The sequence below is a fragment of the Globicephala melas genome, chromosome 2, assembly GCF_963455315.2.
Source record: "Globicephala melas chromosome 2, mGloMel1.2, whole genome shotgun sequence".
Lineage (NCBI taxonomy): Eukaryota > Metazoa > Chordata > Mammalia > Artiodactyla > Delphinidae > Globicephala > Globicephala melas.
In genome coordinates, this window is record NC_083315.2 from 12,641,907 (window position 1) to 12,663,241 (window position 21,335).

At 46.0% G+C, this 21,335-nt stretch overlaps 1 protein-coding gene across 3 annotated transcripts in view; it reads left to right on the top strand.

Moving 5' to 3' along the window:
- Positions 1 to 21,335, top strand: part of PIP4K2A (phosphatidylinositol-5-phosphate 4-kinase type 2 alpha) — a 335,262-nt gene that overhangs the window by 152,907 nt on the left and 161,020 nt on the right. The window contains exon 1 of one of the 3 annotated variants that reach the window (XR_009560777.2): positions 4,548 to 4,928. The exons of 1 other annotated variant lie outside the window; for it this stretch is intronic. Coding sequence is in view for 1 of the 2 variants with exons in the window: in XM_030837149.3 (XP_030693009.1) it covers positions 4,785 to 4,928 (144 nt within the window). In the remaining variant the exon portion in view is untranslated. Of the gene's footprint in view, positions 1 to 4,547; positions 4,929 to 21,335 lie in introns of those variants that run through there. One more of the 3 variants, XM_030837149.3, reaches the window with a different exon arrangement.

The window sequence follows — 21,335 nt, forward strand, 5'->3', positions numbered from 1 at the left end:
CTCCCAAGGGAGCGACTAAAGTCCTCTTCGTCTGCTTAGGGAGTGGAGGGGAAGGCAAAGCAGGCTGGGAAGTGGTCACCCTAGTGTTGGCTTTTTTATATACTGTCTTCCCTGTCCGATCTGCCCAAGTCAGGCCAACAAAATAACTGCCAACCAAGAGGAAGATTCCTGGAATTGCTGCCACTGTCCTGGAAGTGCCAGCCAGCTGCAGAAGCCAGAAGAATCACCATCATTTTCAAATGGGTGGACAACCCCTGCCAGCGGGTGCCAAACCACAGCCAGCTCAGGAGGCATTTGGACGGCACGGCTAGACCCTCAGAACTCCCGGATGGCAAGCTGTGTTGCATCGTGTCAACACCTTCCCCCCGCAAAAGTAACTCATATGTCACAATTGAATTCTTGGATCCCATTTATTTGGCTGGCATTCTGGCTGAGTTTGACTGTATATGCACTTTAATAATGGTCTTCTAAAATAATACCATTTTTAATGGCAAGGCTCTGGATGACACTACAGAAGATCGAACGGCCTTGTCCCACATTTTGCTCTGATCTCTTCATAGAGCAATGGAAAGCATAACAGCTTCCGAACAGCACTAAGGAAGTTACTGAATTTATTTTCTCAAGGAAGAATTCTAATTGAATTATTAAATTGAGGAAGTATTTTTTTTTGATGAAAAGGGTAATAAAATAAAAATTCAGAGCATCCACCCTATTTCAACCTCCATTTCTGGTATTGCGTACCTTAGTTAACATAACACTTTCACCGTACTCTTCTAGGACAGTAAATAAACTTGATTACAGTAAAAGAAAGTATTTTTTTAAAAAAGTAACAACAAGCAGAAGCAAGTCAGTATTGGGAGGCTTTCAATCTTCCCAACATTTCTTTCCTGCTTCTTGGTGAACTTGGCTGCTGGAGCATTTCTGGCAGCTGTGATGGCCTTGGAAGCTGGATGAACAGCCCAACAGGCCAAATGCAAAGAGGTGGGAATGGCCTTCTCCTTGACTGACATGACCACATCCCCATCCTGAGATGGAACTTCCTTCCTCTTCTTTCTCTAGCCACGCCCCTCATCAAGACCATTGTCGATTGTTGATGGTTGGGGTGCTTCCACCCTTGATATATAAGCAGCCTGAATTAGATGCTGAACCAAAGACATGTGTATTGTTTTGTTATCACACAAACTCCAAAGGAAAACAGTGATCAAATTGCTAAGTTGTTAAATCCAAATGTGGCTAACCCTCAAGTTTAAATATTATGCCTAACCTAACCTAATTTCCCAATAAAGTATTTCTAAATGGACCCCTCCACACACAGTTCCTGGGTGTTGAATCTTGTAACTTTGATGTGAGAGATGAAAATTTCCTTTTCATTTATTCATCAAAAGTTTGCCATAGGTGCTATGGGAAAGGGAGTATGTTAGGTTCATTGGAAGCATACAGAGTGAGTATAACACAGACCCTGCCTTCAAAGAGTTTGTCTCCCAACAAGTCAGGAAATCACTTAAACTTCTCTAGATCTCCATTGTCTAATGCAGATAATCTGAGAACTGGGTTAGGTACTTTCTGAGGTCATTTCTGCAACTCTAGAACTCCTACACCACATACATCCTCTGCAGAGTACAAAGGTAGTGTGAAAGGTCATTGGCAAAAATCATCTCATGACCTATTCCTGAATGGCATTATCGTAAATGCCATTCAAAGTAAGTTAAATCACCCAAAATTCTGTCCCTTAACATGATTCTATTACAAACTCTGGTTTCTAAGAGAGTAAATCTTAAATGTTCTCACTGCACACTCACACACCCACCCACACACGGTAATTATGTGTGATGTACGTGTTAACTAAACTTAAGGTGGAAATCATATATATATATATATATACATCATCAAGTTGTTCACCTTAAACTTACCCCATGCTATATGTCACTTATATCTTAATAAGGTTGGAAAAATATTTCTGTCCTTTCAAAGCTACAGGTCTCCTCATTACTATCTGAAAATACCACGTGGATTTTCATCTCCATGCCGGCACCTCAGTCTGCCCCTAACAGGGATGACACTGTGCGCCCATCCAGACCTTGCGCCCTCCTAAGTGAAACCTCACCTGACAGTGCCCACACATATCCATCTTCCCTTCCTGTAGGTTCATTCAACACTTTGTCATCACTAAATTCAGCTTTTAAGCCTTCACAGCTAGCGTGTCGTCTTCCATTATTAATATACAGTTAAACCCAACAGAGCCGTCATAGAATAAAGTGCTATGGAAGCACTGAGGTGGACGGATTAATTTCAACTAGGGGGACCAGTGAGAGCACCAGGGAAGAGATAATATTGGAGCACAATTTTTTTCATGGACAGGACCTGGTAACAGGGTTTATGTGGAGTGGTGGTGAGAGGCAATAATCAGTGATGATCCTAAGCTTTGAAGCCTGGGTCAATGAAAATTTGTTAAACGAATGAACTTGTGGTTGGAGTAACGCAATGACATGAATGCCATTTTCAATATAATAGAAAAATGAACCAACATGTGAGATGAAGGACAATGTTGAACTTGGTTTTAGACAATTTTTAAGCTGTCTGTGGGCAATTGATGTAGAGATGTTCAACGAGGCACTTCTCTGAGGTCAGGGGAGAGTTTATGGGTCATCCACAAGTACTCTGCATTTCATCTTGTATGTATACAGTGCTGTATGATTTATAGAGTGCTTTTCAGAGCCATTGTCTACTGTTGATTTTGATTCTAACGAACATCCTATGAAGTAGGTAGGGCAGGATTATAATTACCAGGCCCAGAGTAGTCCCTAAAGTGACCTTTGTGTGTGATTATTCTATTATTTTATACATTTATTTATTTTTGGCTGCATTGGCTCTTCGTTGCTGCGTGTGGGCTTTCTCTAGTTGCTGGCGAGCGGGGGCTGCTCTTCGTTGAGGTTCTGCGGGCTTCTTATTGCAGTGGCTTCTCTTTGTTGCTGATCACAGGCTCTAGGCACGCGAGCTTCAGTAGTTGTGGTGCGCGGACCCTAGAGCACAGGCTCAGTAGTCGTGGCGCAAGGGCTTAGTTTCTCCGAAGCATGTGGGATCCTCCCAGACCAGGGCTTGAACACGTGTCCCCTGCATTGGCAGGCGGATTCTTAACCACTGCGCCACCAGAAGTACCCTGATTATTCTATTATTAACACAAAGAACCTGAGGCTCAGAGAGGTTCTCTGCTCAAATATGTGGGAGAACTGGGCAACCCCACCTCTTCTCACTGCAAATTCAGGTTGTTCTTTTTTTAAACCACTAAGAGTGGTGATGGTTGAGGCTGGGGGAGCAGATAACATTTGGGACAATAGTATGAAGCAAGAGAGAAAGAATAAGAGGATGTTGGGGCAACCCTTGTGTTTAAAAAACAGTCAAAGGAAAAAGGAGCAAATGAAGGTGACCACGTGACCTGTCACTTCCCACCCTTCGAGACTCATCAAGCTCCTTAAGGGATCAGGATCTGTCATGCTTTCTTTCCCTGAGAGAACCAAGCAGGTTAACTGGTACACAGTAGGAGACCACTATACTTGAGGGGGAGTATTAATGACAATAGATATATAATGACTTGCCCAGTGGGCTGAACAGGGTTATGATTACTGGGGAAGATATAGGGACAACAGGTTTTTAGACATACTTGGAATGGCAGCTTCCTGAGGTGGTTCAGGTATTCCCAGCATTAAGAAGGGCTAAATTTAGGTGTACGTGTATGAAGACAGTGAAAAGGTTTCCGCGGAAGGTGAGTGAGATGAATTAAACGGATATAGGAAACATCGCGGAGGATTTGACATAGAAGGTGCAATTTGGGGCATGATTCTCCTGGCCAAACCAAGGGCTCTAAATGAGGAATCAGGGTCCCATCTAGGGAGGGCGTTAGTGGTGGTGGGAATGACAGCCCAGCGGCTTAGGTGGGAGTCTCCCTTCTGCATGCATGTGGGAAGGCCCAAGTTTAGGGTCCAAAAGGCCCCATGGTTAAAGGCACAAAAGGATTAATAAGTTCATTGCAGGGCTACTTTGGGAGGCGGCCAACCATGTGCCCAGGTCCTTTCCCTCGGTGCTAGGGAAGCCCTGGTCTCCACGCAGCGTTTCACGTCTCACTAGCTCTCCTGATTCTTGGCACTGGTAAGCGGCGATGCCCCGAGCCTCCTTCCTTCGCCTGACCACCGTCTCTGGGGGCTCCTCTCCTCCGATCTCCCTACTCTCCCCATCCTTCCCTCTTTTCTCCTGAGCTGCAGAAGGGATACCTTGCGGGAGTCCTCACGCTCCCCGCGCCGCACGCCCACCCCGCGGCCTCCTGGGCCGGCGGGGAGCTGCCGCCCCGAGCTCGCCTGCGACCCGGGGGCGGCCAGGCCGCCGCAGAGCCGGAGCGCGAGGGCGCAGCTTAACGGTCCCGCGGCCGCGCCTCGCGCTCCGCGCCCCGCCCGGCGGCGCCGCAGCTGCTGCCCGCCCGCCCCCTGCGTCATGACGCCGGCGCCCAACGCGGAAGCCGCTCGCGGCGCGCCCGGTCCAGCCGCGGGCTGAGCTCGGAGCCGCGGCGGGCGCGGGAAGCGGGCCGGAGCGCGAGCCGAGCGCAGCCTCCCTCGCCAGCCGGGCAGAGCGGGCACCGCGGGCAGAGCGGGACAAGCGTGCCGGCGGCCGGAGCGGGGCACGGCGCGCCGGGGCCGCCGCCGGGGGGGATGCAGCTGCCTCCCCGGGCCGGCGTGTAGAGAGGGCGGGTCCCCGGCCTCGGGAGCGCGGCGGTGGAGGGGACAGAGGCGGCGGCCATGGCGACCCCCGGCAACCTGGGGTCCTCCGTCCTGGCGAGCAAGACGAAGACCAAGAAGAAGCACTTCGTAGCGCAGAAAGTGAAGCTCTTTCGGGCCAGCGATCCGCTGCTCAGCGTCCTGATGTGGGGGGTAAACCACTCGGTAAGGGCTCGGGCTGCGGCGCGCGGTCCCTTTCCTCGTCCTCGTCCTCCTTGTCGTCCTCCTCGTCGTCGTCCTCGTCCGCCGCCTCCTCCTCCCCCTCCGCCCCCTGCAGCTGCTGAAGGGCGGGGAGCCCGAGCGGGGCCCGGGCCCTACGGCTGTTTGCCCTCCGGGGCTGCCCGTTCGCCGCGGCGCCTCGGTGCCCCCAGCCCCGCGCCGCGCGCCCGCCCCTCGGGGCCGCCCAGGCGCCACTTGGACCCCCTAGGGACCTAGGGCCGGATGCAGGACGAGGGGGTCCCATTTGCAGTGGAGCCCTGCGGCGGGTACCAGTGTCGCCCCCGGTCCGTGCGTCCGCTTGCTGCCCGATCTGTCCCCTGCAGCCCGGGAACTGGGAAGTTTGTGCGGGGCACGACTCCTCCTGGGCTGTCACCCCAGCGGGGGCTGTTGGGGCGAGAGTCCCGGCGCTTTCTTCCTCTGCGGGGGCGGCGGGGGAGGCCGGGTCCTCCGCCGTCCGGCAGGTGTATCTGTCCGAGGCTGGGAGCCTATGAAGCCTCCCCGCACCAGGCACAGGGGTGAGAATACTGGAGATCGCGGAGCTTTGGGCAGCGGCTTAGTGCTTAGGTCCTTTTTTCCCTTTAAAGGCGATATTCTTGGACGCCAGGAATCTTTTTGGCAAAGATAAAGCCAATGTAAATATGGCTCTGGTGTTTAGCATCTTCCTCTGCTCCTCTCCCGCATAGCCCTGCCGCTGTGCCCGCTGAAGAGCTGCCTGGCGGGGAGTCTTGCTCCCCAGACCTCCTCCCCCACCTTGGGGAGCCAGGCCGAAGTCGCCGACTGCGGAAGGGCGGCCTGGGGATGACAGCGGGAGGGGGTCTCGGCGGGCGCGGTGGACGGCTGTATTGAGTTGACTGCACCCGTTTGGGGGGGTTTGTTTCAGAGGTTGGAGGAGACGGCTTGGAAAGGTTAGCGTAACCCGCTAGCCCGAGGTCCTGGAGATGCGCCGCTGCGGGCTATGCGGACTGCGGTCTGAGGGTCCGAAATAGTTTCCTGCTGATCTTCCAGCGAGAAACTCTTGCAGTTTTAATCTTCTTGGGATCAGGAAATCTGATAGGAGCTGTTGGCTGAGCCATGAAAGTTTAAATGAGCCTGTGAATTTTGACCATGACCTTACCCACTGCAGTCGGTTAGCTTCTGAGGAGAAGTGTACGCTTGCCTTCCGTACTTTTGATTTCGATGGATGTCTGTGGGCCCTTTTCAGCATAATAGAAATGACAGAAAACCATGTTGGATTTCGAAAGAACATTCTCGGTGTAGTGAAGAAGTTGGTTGAAATGGCTCAAAAGCATCGTATTTGTATTTTTCTTTCCCAGGCTGAGCTGGGGAAAAGGTGAAACTGTATCAGGATTGATCGATTGTGCTTGCAAGCAGTGACTGTTTTTAAGAAGGTTGAGACTTGATTATTCCTATCAGCCTAATGCCTGATCGCCTGGAGTTCATTTTAACTTCCTGATAACTTCTTGAGCAATTAGGAATGCAAGCTTTTGCAACAGCGGACACTACTGCATCAAAAACCCCCTACGTTTTATTAAAGTAAACAAAGTGTTATTTTTCCTGTGTAATAAGTGTACAGTTTAGAGTTATGTTCTAAATTTAAGTTTTTTTATTATGTTGCTGTTAGTTGCTTTTTAAAAAAATAATATTGTTAGTTCTGTATGTATGGGTGCTTTTATCTCCTTTGAAGTTCTGGTGTTTTGGTCAGGAGAGTGTCTGTGTCTGAGCGTTTAATCTAGTAAAGCAGTGATGATAATGTGCCTCTGAAAGGGTGTGCTGTCTGGGAATTAGTCCCAACTCCAGTTTACTTTAGAAAACCCTGTAATTGTGTGGTGTTTTACTGCACCCACTTCTGTTGCTACTTTATACTTTTGAATTGCTACATTTGTTTTAGAGTTTCTTGCTAATTGGAAATAGTTTGAAACTACTTAAAGCTTATTAAAATAATGTGATTTGTAGATAGTGCATTTTCTTTTGCTTTCAAGAGAAGTTAGCAAGTCTAAGTGTAGTCATCCAGAGGAGTCATTTCCATAGTATGCAGTATAACCATGTTATTCATTCAACAAATATATATCAGGCACATTGTGCTAGCCTCTGTGCAAAAGATTGCTAAAAATGCCCCTCACATTTTTGTCCAAATATTTTTATTTTTAGGGCTCGAGTTGACATAAGAAAGGTCTGTTTCACAGGCTTCTTTTTAAAAATGTTTATTTTCTTTCTTTCTTTTTTTTTTTTTAAAGAAAGGACGGGTATATAAAGATGAGATCTACACTCAGATGCCATGTGTTTCTGGTTGATTTCATTTTAGGTAACAAAGTCTTAGATAAATGTTTTCATATGACCTTGTATGCACCAAAGTCTACAGTAAATATGAAAATAAATTTGTCAGTTGTATTGTGTATGAATGGAGGCATTTGAGAAAGCCTAGTAGAGCAGGAAGAGATCATTCAAATCAGTCCTTCCCTACATTTCTAATGTGATCAGGATAAATGGGAAAAGATGTCATGAACATAGCAATTTCTTGCTTTTAAAATTCATGTGCATTTGTCTTAAGGACATTTAGAAATAACCATATATTTGGAGCACTAAAGGGGAACCATAGTCATCTACTACATGGAGGATCCTTTAAGCATTTTACAAGATTGGGAGTCATCTACACACCATAGTAAAATGCTCATTGGATCCATGTTCTAATTCTTTCTCTAATGCTGTTGACCTTGGGCCTGTTAACTATTTTTGTATCGATATTTGTATCTGTGAGTTAAGGTGACTGGAATGGATGATTTCCAACTTTTTTTCTAACTTCAAGATTCGACTCCTTTTACAGTCGAGTAGGTTCCTACCATTAAGTTAGGAGCCCCAGACTAGGAAGAATAATAGTGTATAACAAAAGTTGCATCGCTATTATAACCTTGCAAATGCAGCCACACTCAGGGAATTTTCAAGGCCATGGTTGGGGCAAGGAAATCTGTGGTGATTGCAAGAGATGTGTGAACTAAGAGTTTGTGGGATAGATTGTAGTCGGACTGCGTTGCAGTCTATTAAGTCCAAGTCTATTTGATTGAAATATAGAAACTTGCAGTTAAGGTGGAAAATTTCAAGTCCATTGTGGTGGTAATTCTCAATGACAAGAATAAGCTTGACTTTGTGTGGTTAATTCGATATGTTACTGCTTTCTGACTTAGACTACCCATCAGTGAATGGATCACTGCCAATTTTTATTTTAAGTATTTTAAGCGGAGAATATAATTGAATACGTAAAGGAAAAGATGACTTGAGGCAATTTTGTCTTGTTACATTTGGAATTAAACTAAAAACGATCAGGGAGTTAGCTTCTTACAATTATATTTTAATAGTGTGTGGAGCATGCATGTAGAATGTTAGGAGTCAAGCCTTGTTTTAAATAGATATTCTAAAAGATTTTTATGCGGAGTGAAATGAGGGCCTTTTAGAAATGAGTATTTAAAAGCCTATTTCAATATCTAAAGGAAGACCTTTGCATAGAAAAAATTGAAAGGGCATAAAACTTGTTTAAAACAAACGTAGTGTTTCGAAGTAACCAACATTAGTGTTCCTTTTTTTGGTTGCAAGCTGTGGAAATGTGGATGAGCAGAGGCAAAATCTGTAAATATTAGGAGGGTTTTGGAGGTCACGGTGGAAGGACAAATTGGTAAGCAGACCAGGAGAGCAGGGCTGGGGCTGGGCTTTGGCAATAATTGGAACCAGGTGCTTGGGTGTCCTTGGGTGCGTTTGGCTATATTCTTGCTCACTGCTGTCCGGTTTCCTCCACAGGGCAGGGAACTAATACTTCCTGAATTTCACATTTTGTAATTTCCACCCCCCAAAAGGGTCTTTCTGTCTCCGATTCAGTTATAAAAGTCCAATGGAAGGATTCTGACTGGTTTGGCTTCCATCATTTGTGGCATTTCCCTAGACCAAGCCGCTGAGAAAAGGTGGCAGCTCTTGCCCATTGGAGTTGGGGAAGAACAGTTCCCAGAGAAGGGACAGGTGACATCAGGCAGGTATCCATCCTAGTGTTAGAGCTAGTACTTACCTAGTACTCGTCTAAGATTGTCTTGGTGCCCATGCGCCATGTTTTGTGTGTTTTGGCAGATAACGCGGTTTTCTGAGCTGAGCATCGTAGCCTTTGTTATATTCTCAACAAGGTCCTGGAATTGAAATAATATTGAAGAAATAGTGATGTCTTTTAGGTTCATGGGTTTATATTTGGGCACTGAAAAAGGTAAAAGAAGGAAACTAGGGTTTAAAAGTGAAATAATTATGAAATAGTGTCTGAATGGAACGTAATGAAGCAATTAAATGAGAACAGTAATGAGCTAGACATTAGATGAACCCAGTGAATGGAACCCAAATAACCATTCATTCAAGAACTAGTCTCACACAATTTTTCTTTCTTCCCTTTACTTTAGAGAAAAGAAGAATGCCAAGCACACAACACACACAACACACACACAAAGTTTATTATTAGGGAAATATTTTCATACCCCCCTAAAACTTGGGATTACATCCTGAGAACAGAATACATTTTGTTCTCCATTTATTGACTACCTTAGAATGAACTTGAATATTCAGAATGATGCCCTTGGCAAGACCATGATTTCTCTTTCTATGATAGGATGTCTGCTATGTCTTTAGAAAGATTTTCAGCAAGAATTGTAAATAAACAAACAAAATCTACCTTATGTTGATTAGAAAATGCAGTCACCCAGAGTAATTAAATCTGCCAGCATACCCTTGGAGATACAAATTTTGGAATTTAAGGGAATTGGTGCAATTTGGCCAAATGGTTTGTGTTCAGACAGATTAGGTTCAAATCCTGCCTCCATCTTGATGGGCTGTTTGAGCAGATAGATGATTTATTCTCTTGAGCCTCAGTTTACTCACTCTTACAAATGGAGATGATGATGATTACCTCACAGTATTATTTTGAGGGTAAGATAATGTATTTAAAGCCTAGCACTGTAATTGGCACATAATAAGGATTCAGTAATTGATACCTAAAAATGAACAAATTCCGATGCTGTTAGGCTGGTAGCATATTAATAAGCGCTAGACAGGTGTTTCTTAAAATTTAATGTGTGTTTGAATCACCTGGGGACATTTTAAAAATGCAGATTCTGACTCAGCAGGTCTGGGGCGAGTCCTGAGATTCTGCTTTTGTCCCACTCTTAGGTGATGAGACGCCGCTGGTCCACAGCCTGTACTTTAAGTAGCCATACAGTAGAAGGAATATCGTTAAAAATAAGGAAAAATGTTCAGGATTTGTCCTCTGACAGCATGTGATGAATCCTTGGAAGAATGGTGACCATGTGATCGAGCTTGAAAAGTTAAGAGAAGGAATTGTGTGTTGAGAAAGGATACACAGATTTTTGATTTGAGACGTGTTGAGTTGCAGGTGATGGTGGTGGACAGTCTAATGACTGTGCCCACCTGCGGGGTGTTGGAAGGTAGCATTGGGGCTCAGGAGAAGGTTAGGGCTGGGATGGAGAATTGATAGTTATCCATGCAGGATTGGTGGTTGAAGCCATGGGGGTAAATTCAATCTCTGAGGGAGAAATAGGAACACCTGGGACGCTTGGCTTTGAGGGAGGGATGGAGAAGGAAGAAATGTGAGACAAGAGAAAAGTCAGCCGGAAGGTTAGCGGAATTAGATGTGCCGGAGACCACGGTGTTCATGGATGTACTTTTGAGACAGTGGTTGATTCGGATGTGTGTGTGCAGGTGTGAGAGCTTAAAGATTTATGGAGCCAATGAGTAGAAGTGGGGCAACTTCTTCTAGAAGGTTAGAAGGGAGGTAAAAGATGCCGTTTTATTTAGGAATACCTAGGTATTTCCCTTGACTCCATATCTTAACATTCTCACCTCTACCAACCAAATCAGGTTTATTTCCTTTCTTGAACAGTTAAAAATACCTCCTAGCTTATTTCTCGGTATATACTTTTAACCACATTTCCGCTTTTTGTGCCAGGGACCCCACGGGAGTCCAGTGAAGGCTGTGGATCCCTTCTTAGAACAATGCTTTTGAACAAGTTAATGAAAACACATAGGATACATCCTACCCAGTTCACAGATCCCCTGAATTCTATCCACGGACCACTTGAGGGTTCATGGAACCCAGTTAAGAACCGTCGCAAGAATAAGTTGGGGATGGCGTGGGGTGGGAAGCCCAGCGGCTCGGAAGAATAGTAGGAACAGGCAGAGGTTGAATTAATTACCTGCCGAGATCACAGTGCTAGTAGGTGGTGGGATTCAATCTCGTACCCTTAACCGTGGAACTGTGCTACCTGGGACAGGCCCGGGAGTTATTCATTTCTTGGAGATCTTTTCTTTCCTTCCTTAGTCTTAAAGGCTTTGACAAAGTATTAGCTATTAGCATGGAGAAAAAGAGAAAACAGTTTTTCCTTTACAGAAAGAAGAGCATTGCTTATATTCAAAGCACGTAGGAGGAGGGCATATATAAAACTTCTTTACGAAAAGTCTTGTAGGGAGTTTTAAAACAGTAACCTACCTAAAGATAAACCTTGACATTCAAAGTAAGCATAGTTTCTCACCGGTCCGCAGTGGTTAGGAGTTCAGGCTCTGAAGCCACACTGTCTGGTTGGCTGTGTGACCTTAGTCACAATTCTCTTATGAAAGGAGATATTAATAGTGCTTATTATGGAGGTTATGTGGGTTAAATACGTTGGTACTTGTAAGATGCCTAAGGAGTTGCTGGCACATGGCAAGTTCTTAATAAATGTTAGCTTTCATTTTATCATTTTTAAAGTATTTTAAATGGCAAAACATGGAAAATTACTAGAGCACATGTTAATTGTTCTCTTATCCTGGTTCACAGACAAAACATCACCATTGCACTTGGCATCCTTGTGCATCTTTGAGTTACAAGTTAATCATTTTAGAGTTATCTTTGTGCCCTTGCTTTGATGTCTTTTTCTGCTTTGTTATAGTGTTCTTTTTTGTATCTTTAACGCCTTGATCAGGCAGTTCAAGGAGTCAAAAATGTAATTCAGATTCATTAGTTACAGGTTGTTTCAGCTATTAATTTGATATTTCACCTTTTTTTTTTTTTAACATAAGGACACTGTGCAGGACGCTTGGGATGCAAAATGAATATATTGTGGACCGTACCTTCAAATTGCTCATAACTGCAGGGGAAACAGACATATGCATAAACGTGTATAAACGACTATAGTATCAGGAATGCTGGGGTGGAGGGTGTTATATAGGGTGGTCAGAGTATAAACCTTATGAAGAAGACACTGGAGTAAAGAGATGAAGATGAAGGGGTTGGGCATGAGGATATCTGGGGGAAGAGCATTTTAGGCAGAAGGAATAGCTCATGCAAAGGCCCTGAGGCTGGTGCTGACTTGGCATGATTAGAAAACTGCAAGGAAGCCTGTGTGGCTGGAGCAGAGTGAGAAAGGGGCAAAGTGCGGGGGGTTTGGAGGTGGGGGCGACTGGGTCATGATTACTTCTGCCCAGGACTCTTGGAGAAGGTTCAAGAGGATCTGACATTGAGAGGCCCTTGAAGATGGAATAGAATCTCCCAGCTGGAGAAGGCAAGGAAGGGTGTGTGTGGCCAAGGGGAAATACTGGCCAGAGTAAGCCGACCGAGTGAATGATGCTGAGGGCTCTGCTGTGGCCATGGCCTCGGGCCTCGCCACTCACTCCAGGTGTAATCCACAGACGCATGGCAACAGCCGTCACCCAGGAGCCTGCTGGAAAGGCAGAACTGTGGGCCCCTCTGCAGACCTTCTGGGGCAGAATGTGCATTTTAATAAGACAGGTGATTTGTAAGCACCTTCCAGTTTGAGAAGCACTGTCTGGGGTAACTCTTTGGTTTCAAACCCTGGGGTTCCCTGGAGGTGCCTCTGAGGCTGGGGGGAGGGGGCTGAGTTGGTGGGGGAATTTATCCCTCGCCTCAGCCTCATCCAGAGCAGCTTGGTTTTGTTCTCATCGTTGTCAACTTTTTTTTTTTTTTTTTAAATTGCGGGCGAGGAATACATACTGTACAGGTCCAAGGGAAAAAAGGTTCTGCCACCAAGATCGAAAACCGCAGAGGTAAATGAGGGGGAGTGCTAGGAGATGGTTGAGAAGGTAGTTTGAGGGCAGATTTTCAAAGGCCGAGGAGGCTTTGTTTGCCAGAGAAAAACTTAACAGTTCTGACAAGGGCCACTTTAAAATTTACCATAAAAAGCAAGTGGTACTCAACCCTGGAACTGTACTATTCTCTCTCAGTGTGTTCTCTGCTCTTTGAATCTATTTCTTACTTTTCCACTCTCCTTAAACTTCCCTCTGGTGTTTTGTCCCTCTGTCTCCCCCACCCGCTAGCTGATTACCTTTAAGGCTTTAGAAGACGTTGAACAAGTAGAAGGTATCGCCTTCCACTCTCCCTGCTACCCAATCCACCAGCTTTTGGACACCGAATCCATCAGCCTGCAGATGCGCTGGAGCACCGTGCTGTCTAGTTTGCTGGCTGCTCGTCGCAGATGGCTATTTAAATCTCATTTAATTAAAATTAAATCTTATGATTCAGATTTCCCTAAAGTGCTCGATAGCCACCTGTGGGTGGTGGCCACCGAATTGGAGAAAAAGACTTTTTCTTTCCATTGTTGCCTCACTCGGTATTGGACGGCGTTCCTGGCTCTGGGACCTCCCATCTCGGAAACAAAATAAACAGCCCTGACAGCAGAAACCCTCCTTTGGTGTCACATCTCTCATGTTAGCATCCACTCTGCTTCTCTGCTCCTTGTTAGAGCAGAAGTTGAAAACCCTCGCCTGAAGCCGCTGTGTCCTGTGGTCTGTAGTGGCTGTCCTGCCCCCCTGCGTCCCACCTGCCATTTCCACCCTCACCGCTCCCGGGAAGCTGCCCCTGTCAGCCTCACCTTCATGTTTTCAGATCCAGAGCCACCTTCTTGGTTTTATTCTTGTTTTCCTTCACTCCTTAGGTGCCTTATCGAACTCTTCATCCTTTCAGCCTCTAAATGTTAGAGCGCCCCAGGACTCTGTCCAGGGTCTTCTTCTGGAACTACAGAGTGTATTTCATCTGCATGACCTTATTTGTTTAGTCCCGTGGCTTTTCACGCTCATAGTTAAGAAATGGACATCTTCCCTTCTGACCTCCCTGCCGGGCTCCATATTTCAATTTCTTACTTGATATTTCACTTGACTACCTAACGGGCACCTCAGATGTGTCCCCACCAGGACTCCTGGTTCCCTCTCCCTGCCCTGCCCCACCTCCCGTCCTGCTCTGAACTAATTTCTCCCTCATCTCAGTCAGTGGACCACCATCTACCCAGGTGCTCAAGCCCCAAACTCAGGAACCAACCTTGATCCTTCTCTTTTCCTCACCTCTCCCTCCTGACCTGCATTTCTGAGTTCTGACTCTGCATACTTCTCTCTTTCCGTATGAATTCTCTTCCTCTAGAACATGGCAGGGGCCCTCAGGTCCCTCGGTGGTCCCTTTGCCCTGTCTCAGTCCCAGTTCTCAACAGCGGTGGCAGTGATCTTTCTGAAACGTAAATGATGTCCTGTCACTTCTTCAGAGAAAACCTTCCAGAGGCCTCCCTATATACGTATAACTGAATCACTTTGCTATACACCTGAAACTTACAAACATTGTAAAAAGAAAAAAATAAGTAAAAAAATAAAAACGAACTTGAGGGACTTCCTTGGCGGTCCAGTGGTTAAGACTTCACCTTCCAGTGCAGGAGGTGAGGGTTCGATCCCTGGTCAGGGAACTAAGATCCCGCATGCCTTGTGGCCAAAAAACCCAAAACATAAAACAGAAGCAATATTGTAACAAATTCAATAAAGACTTTAAAAATGGTCCACATCAAAAAAAAATTTTTTTAAAAACCAAATAAACAAAAAGTACAAACTTGAAGAGGAAAAAAAAAAAAGCCCGAGCTCTTTCCAGTGGCTTAGACTTCTTACTGGCCTGGCCCCGACTACGTCCTGTGCCTTCTCCCTTCCAGCCACGCTGGTCTTCTGTTCCTTACACAAGCCAAGTTCAGAGCAGCCACAGAGCTTCTGCGTTTACTTTTCTCTTTGTCTGGAATGTTCTTCCCTCGGGCCCCTTGTCATTTTACTTTTCCAGCTGAAGGGTTGCCCTCTCCGAGAGCCTCCCTGACCACATCTAAAGAAGCCCCTCCACTCTCACACAGCTCTTGTCCTCTCTGTGACACTTGACACTGTCGGAAAAGGAGGTGTTTACATGTTTATTACTTCTCTCCCCCGGCTGGGCTGTGAACCTGTTAACTTCAGCTCACCAGCAGCTGAGACCAGGTCATATTTGCTGCCACCTCCCTGCACCCGGAACGGTGCTTGCATGTAGCGGGTACCCAATAAATACTGTTGAATGACTTAGTGGAGCCGCTAAAGTGCTCCACGGGTGTGCTGTGAGCCCTTCCACGTTGAATTTTCATCAGCACGTAAGCTCTGTTTCTGCTAGGATTGAGCAGAGTGTTGAGAGCGGTTTGCTGAGCGGGTTGAGCAACGCCTGGGAGAGTAGGGGAGGACTGGCTGCAAGCTGGTGATAAGAGATGTGGGGTAACCACAAGCTGATGACAAACCAAGAGCCGATGGCCACAGCCGCCTGCGAGAACTTTGCCTTGTGAACATGGCAGAGAAGTTTCAGGGAGAGTCAACAGCTTCTGTCCTAGAACCTCACCAAGTCAATTGTGTGGAGGCATTGAAAGCATTTCTGAACAATCTGAGACCTTATTTTATAGAAGAGTGCACTGCAATGTCATTTCTGCTTTATTCCACGTAGCTGGGGCCTGTTAACAGCCTCAGGCATGCCTCTCAAAGTTCTAGTGTTCAGAAACGTGCCGTAAGTTAAATCTAAGATTCTTCAAGCATTGTGAGAATAGCGATGATACTAGTACCTTGAGTCTTCCGGGGTATCTTTCTACCATGTTACGTTTCTGCTGGTTCTTAGTCATGGTGCGTTGTTCCCATGTTTGCTTGGTAATTTTGGCCATGAGCTGCTCATTTGCCTTGAACCATTACTCGAGGAGGATTTTCAAGTCTTGGAATGAAAGTGTGTCCCTAGAGAGGATTGTCTCCTGGGCCAGGTGGCTTAGGGGCACTACAGACCCAGGCCATTTTAGACTAAGCTCACAGCTTGGGAGTTTTTGGACTTGCTGGTGATATACATTTGGGCTGCAGTCCCCTGGGGGTGGAATGGGTTTATTTTGGGATCACCTTTACGCTGAGGCTGTGACCCTTTTGGATCCTACCCTTATGGAGAAAGGGTTTCCTATTAGATCCCCACCTTGGGGATCCGACTTCTGTTCCTCTCAGCCCACGGGACCATCAAAGCCGTCAGAGTGAGTGGCTTCCGTGGGAGCTCACGGCTCTCGCACTCTGCTTTCACTCAGATTTTGGCAAGGTAACTCCTGCTTCTTCAGCGCTTTGATGCCTTTAAGGAGATGTTTGAAAAAATATTTTGTTCAGGATGTTTAGCTGTTTTCAGTGGCAGAGTTGATTTGAATAACCTAGTTCCACCCTATTAGCGGAAATGGAAATCAGCATCAAAGTTTCTAAACAGAGGGAGTGACAGGCAAGAAGGGAGAAGTCAGAGCCCCGCGGTGCTAGGGTGTTTCTGTGGCCACCCCAGGGATGGGTCAGTGACGGGACTCAGTGCCACCAGAGGAGACTCTGCTAAAGCCATTGCTGTCCTCTGGGTAAGAGGCGACCAGAGTCTGAATTAGGGCAGTTCCGTGGTGGCAGAGAGAGGGTGTCCCCAGAGATGTTTGGGAAGTTGACTGAGCTGGATTTGGTAACTACCCGGGGGAAATGGATGGGAAGGAGTTGAGGGCGACCCCAGGTTTTCTAGTTTGGGTACCTAAATAGTTTTCTTCCGTTCACACTCTCCATTACATTAACGGTTATCTTTTGGGCTATTAGCCAAAAGGAGTTCTTATTACCTGCACTTAGGTTACTCATATGTGGAAATGATGTTATTTCCTATTTTGGTGTTTTCACAAATCTTCCAATTTATAGGTAAATCCAGCATTTGATGTACTTCATTTTGTAAAATGTCATTTTCATATCTAAAGTTCTACTACCAATAACCTGTAATTGGTTTAGGGTGTTTTTTTTTTTTTTTTGAGGTGTTTTCTTTAAGGCCTTAGAGGAAGCATTATGAAAAAGACAGTTTTTGCTTGTAAGGAATTCCTAGTTCTAGTGGGAAGATAGGCATGTAATTATGTAAACAAGGTGCTAAATTGGTGAATTAACAGAACTGCCTTCAAGGTTTATTTGGTTGTAAATGACAGTCAGATCAGCTAAAAGAAAACACAGAGAGGGGTGATGGGGCAGCTCCTGGAACAGATGGGCGTTGAGAGTACAACAGAGACCAGGATCCAAAGCTCCTCCTTCCTCGCTTTCTCGCTAATCTTTGCATCACTTTTCGTGAACCTTTTCTCTAATAATATTGTCTTTTCTCAGCTGCTTTGTACAAGTAGACCCCACACAGCAACTATGTTTATTTGCCCCCAGATCCAGGTCCATTCGGATGGCATTTAGTCACCCTACATCCTAATTTCAGATTTCGTAAGAGGGAGAGAAGGGTAGAGACAAAAAAGAGAGCAGCCATCAGATCAGACAGCTGCGGCCATTGGGTCTCCTGCCGTGCAGGCTTGGCTGCTGGGTGGCACCTGGGTGGAGGGACAGTGATAGTTCTCAAGCCTTGGAATCCTTCTGGACGAGGAACCCCTCTCCCCAGGTTGTGTGCACAGATCTCCAGACAACAGAGGCTCCATAAACTGCCCGGGGAGAGTTAGTGCTATTTGAGTTGTATCTTGATGAATGAGTTGGCATTCAAAGAGGCTGGAGAAGACGGTCATAGGCAGAGTAAGCAGCATGTACAAAAGCATAAAGGAGGCTTCCCTGGTGGTACAGTGGTTGAGAATCCGCCTGCCAGTGCAGGGGACACGGGTTCAAGCCCTGGTCCGGGAAGATCCCACATGCCACAGAGTGACTAAGCCCGTGCACCACAGCTACTGAGCCTGTGCTCTAGAGCCCACGAACCACAACTACTGAGCCCACGAGCCACAACTACTGAGCCCATGAGCCACAACTACTGAGCCCATGAGCCACAACCTGCGCTCTAGAGCCTGCGAGACCCAGCTACTGAAGCGCGTGCACCTAGAGCCTGTGCTCTGCAACAAGAGAAGCCGCTGCAGTGAGAAGCCCGCGCACCGCAACAGAGAGTAGCCCCCGCTCGCTACAACTAGAGAAAGCCTGCGTGCAGCAACGAAGACTCAATGCAGCCAAAAATAAATAAATAAATGTATTAAAAAGAAAGAAAAAAAGCATAAAGGGCCTGTGTCATTTTCAGGGACCTGCTGAACCTTTCCTCAGGTGCCATTATGCTTCCCATCTTCTATTTTTACAGTTCTGTTTTTTTCCATTCTCTTGCATGTATTCCTTTTTTTTTTGGGTGGGGGCGTGCCTCTTGGCATGCAGGATCTTAGTTCCCTGACTGGGGATAGAACCCGTGCCCCCTGCAGTGGAAGCATGGAGTCTTAACTACTGGACAGCCAGGGAAGTCCCACGTATTCCTATTTAACTTGCTTCTGTTTACATTGATTCCTTTGGGCTTGGTCATTTAGGATTCAAATCCTATCTGCAAGTTGCTGGACCCCCTAACATTCAGAGCTTAGTGCTATTTGTAATTGTAATAAACATGCTCTGTTTTTGTTTCCACCTGCATGTTGAGGAAGGTCTTCTGTATTAACTGACCCCAGAACGAGGGACCTGGATGGCCCTGCTATCACATAACCTGCACAGAGGCACCTGGGTGGAAGGGGCAGTACTGCCAACCACCCGCGGCAGAGGGCCACAGCTCCCTTTTTGTAATTTGCCTGCACAGAGGAAGTTCATCTTCTGATGTGCACAGAGGTGCCCTGTGTGCTAGCAGCTGCCCTGCTTTTCTCAGGTCATGCATCCCAGACTTCTCATCTGGAATTCCTAAGTGTTGGTATCCTGGAGGAAGCTTTCACGCGGTGGTCAGGCTGGATGGAAGAAAAGAAAGTGGGGTTTCCTTTACAGATTTGAATCTACTTTAGAAAATGCGTAATCATGCAGGCTTTTTTGCTATGTGCGTGTTTACATTACACAAATTAGTTTACACAAGTTTGGTCAATGGGGAGTGCTGGCATACGAGGCAGAAATTGGTCCCTACACAGTTTTCCTTGGGCACAGCACTGTTTAATGCCTCCAGATAACAGCAACTGGATGCAAAAATACCCGATGTGGCCAAAGGAGCAGACCAGGTAGGACAGCGGGACACCTGTCCCCCTTGTCCTTGCTCTTTGCTTGACTCAGGTGGCCAGGTCCAATGTCTTGGAAGAACTGATTTCATGGTTCTGTCCAGTCTATGTGCACTCGGTTCTAGTCTGTATAAACTCAGTCGTTCCTTATATTATTTGTGTTGAATGATCTTCACAATTGTATTCTTAAAGGTAAAATTCCTTCTGTTTTTCTTAGGAATTAAACAGTTTTGAAGACGGACATGTATATTTTTAACATTTTTTTTTTCTTTTTTTCTTTTTTTTTTTGCGTTACGCGGGCCTCTCACTGTTGTGGCCTCTCCCATTGCAGAGCACAGGCTCCGGACGTGCAGGCTCAGCGGCCATGGCTCACGGGCCCAGCCACTCCGTGGCATGTGGGATCCTCCCGGACTGGGGCACCAAACCGTGTCCCCTGCATCGGCAGGCAGACTCTCAACCACTGTGCCACCAGGGAAGCCCAACATTTTTTTTTTTTAAGCCTTCCACAGGTTTTGAGTGTTCTCCCTAAAATCTATTTTAGTGTTAGGCAGAACCTAAAGTTTTTCAAGAACACACCTATCGCATTATAAATAGAAACATTTGTATTTACAGTTTATTTTGCATACCCGTACACCCAGGTTGGAATCCCGCTACACACAATCGCTGTCATTGTTTTTGTTTGTTTTGTTTTTCTAAATAAATTTATTTTTGGCTGCGTTTGGTCTTTGTTGCTGCATGCAGGCTTTCTCTAGTTGCGCTGAGCGGGGGCTACTCTTCGTGTGGTGCACGGGCTTCTCATAGCAGGCTTTCTCTTGTTGCAGAGGCTCTAGGTGCGCCGGCTTCAGTAGTTGTGGCTCACGGCTCAGTAGTTGTGGTGCACGGGCTTAACTGCTCCACAGCATGTGGGACCTTCCCGGACCAGGGCTCGAACCTGTGTCCCCTGCATTGGCAGGCAAATTCTTAACCACTGCACCACCAGGGAAGCCCAGTTGTCATTGTTTTGTTTCCAGGGATTACCAGGTATGAATGGTGCTGGAAGCCTTGCTGACTGAGTCATCCATAGTCTTAAAAAATTTGAAGACACTCATCTAAATAAGCAGAAACTTAATTTCTTTACTCTTGAATTTCCTGAGTCATCCTCCTCCAGCCCGACCACGTGGCCCTCTCCGTCTTTCACACACCCAAGGCCTGCGGTGTTCATGCATCTTTCACAAGTCTTCCCTGACTCCTGAAGCTTCCATGCTCCAAAATGACCTGTTTCACTGTGCTGCTAATCAGCTTTACCTTTTTGAAACTGTGCTCTAGCTTTCTTCTGTGCCCAGAAGCCTGAGAAGAAACTTTCTCTTCAACTAACCCCTCCCTCATAGGACCAAGACCCCAGGCTTTTACTCCATTAGGAATTGGAATACGTTTCCCCATTGAAACAAACAGCCACCTTCCAAATGAACACTTGGAATACAACCCATTCATAAACCAGACTCTGCCTGCACACAGGTGAAAAGTTCAAATGCTTTGGCATAGGAAGAACTGTTCAGAAACAACTGTGATAAACCCAGAAGACACTTCTTTGTTTTTGGCACATTGAGCCAAAGTAGGAGGACAGGAGCAAATTTAAGAGGCATTTTAAATGAAAAATATAGGTTAGGAGAAGCTAGTGTGTCCCTTTGACTTACTTTTCTTTTGCAGTTTCAGCATCAGATATTCACAGATTTAAAACATGTCAATGAAAATTTGGTCCAGTAAATAGGCCACAGTGAATATTTTTGTTTTGTGTTATATGGAACTTCTTTTTTCTTACGTCTGTTTAGGTGAACTAGAGCTTTTCATGGTTTTCAGTGGCATTTAAGAGGAGAGACGTGTGTGTGTGTGTGGAGGGGTATATTTTCTATATGAAAAACTTGAAAAATATTGACAAATATAGTGAAGAATTACCGTGATCATTTTATCCAGAAGCAATCAATGTCAATGTTTTGGTGGGTATCTTTCCAATATCTTTTTAAAAAATCTCTTTGAGATTATACTGTCTCTATATTTCCTCATATCATTAAGTATTCTT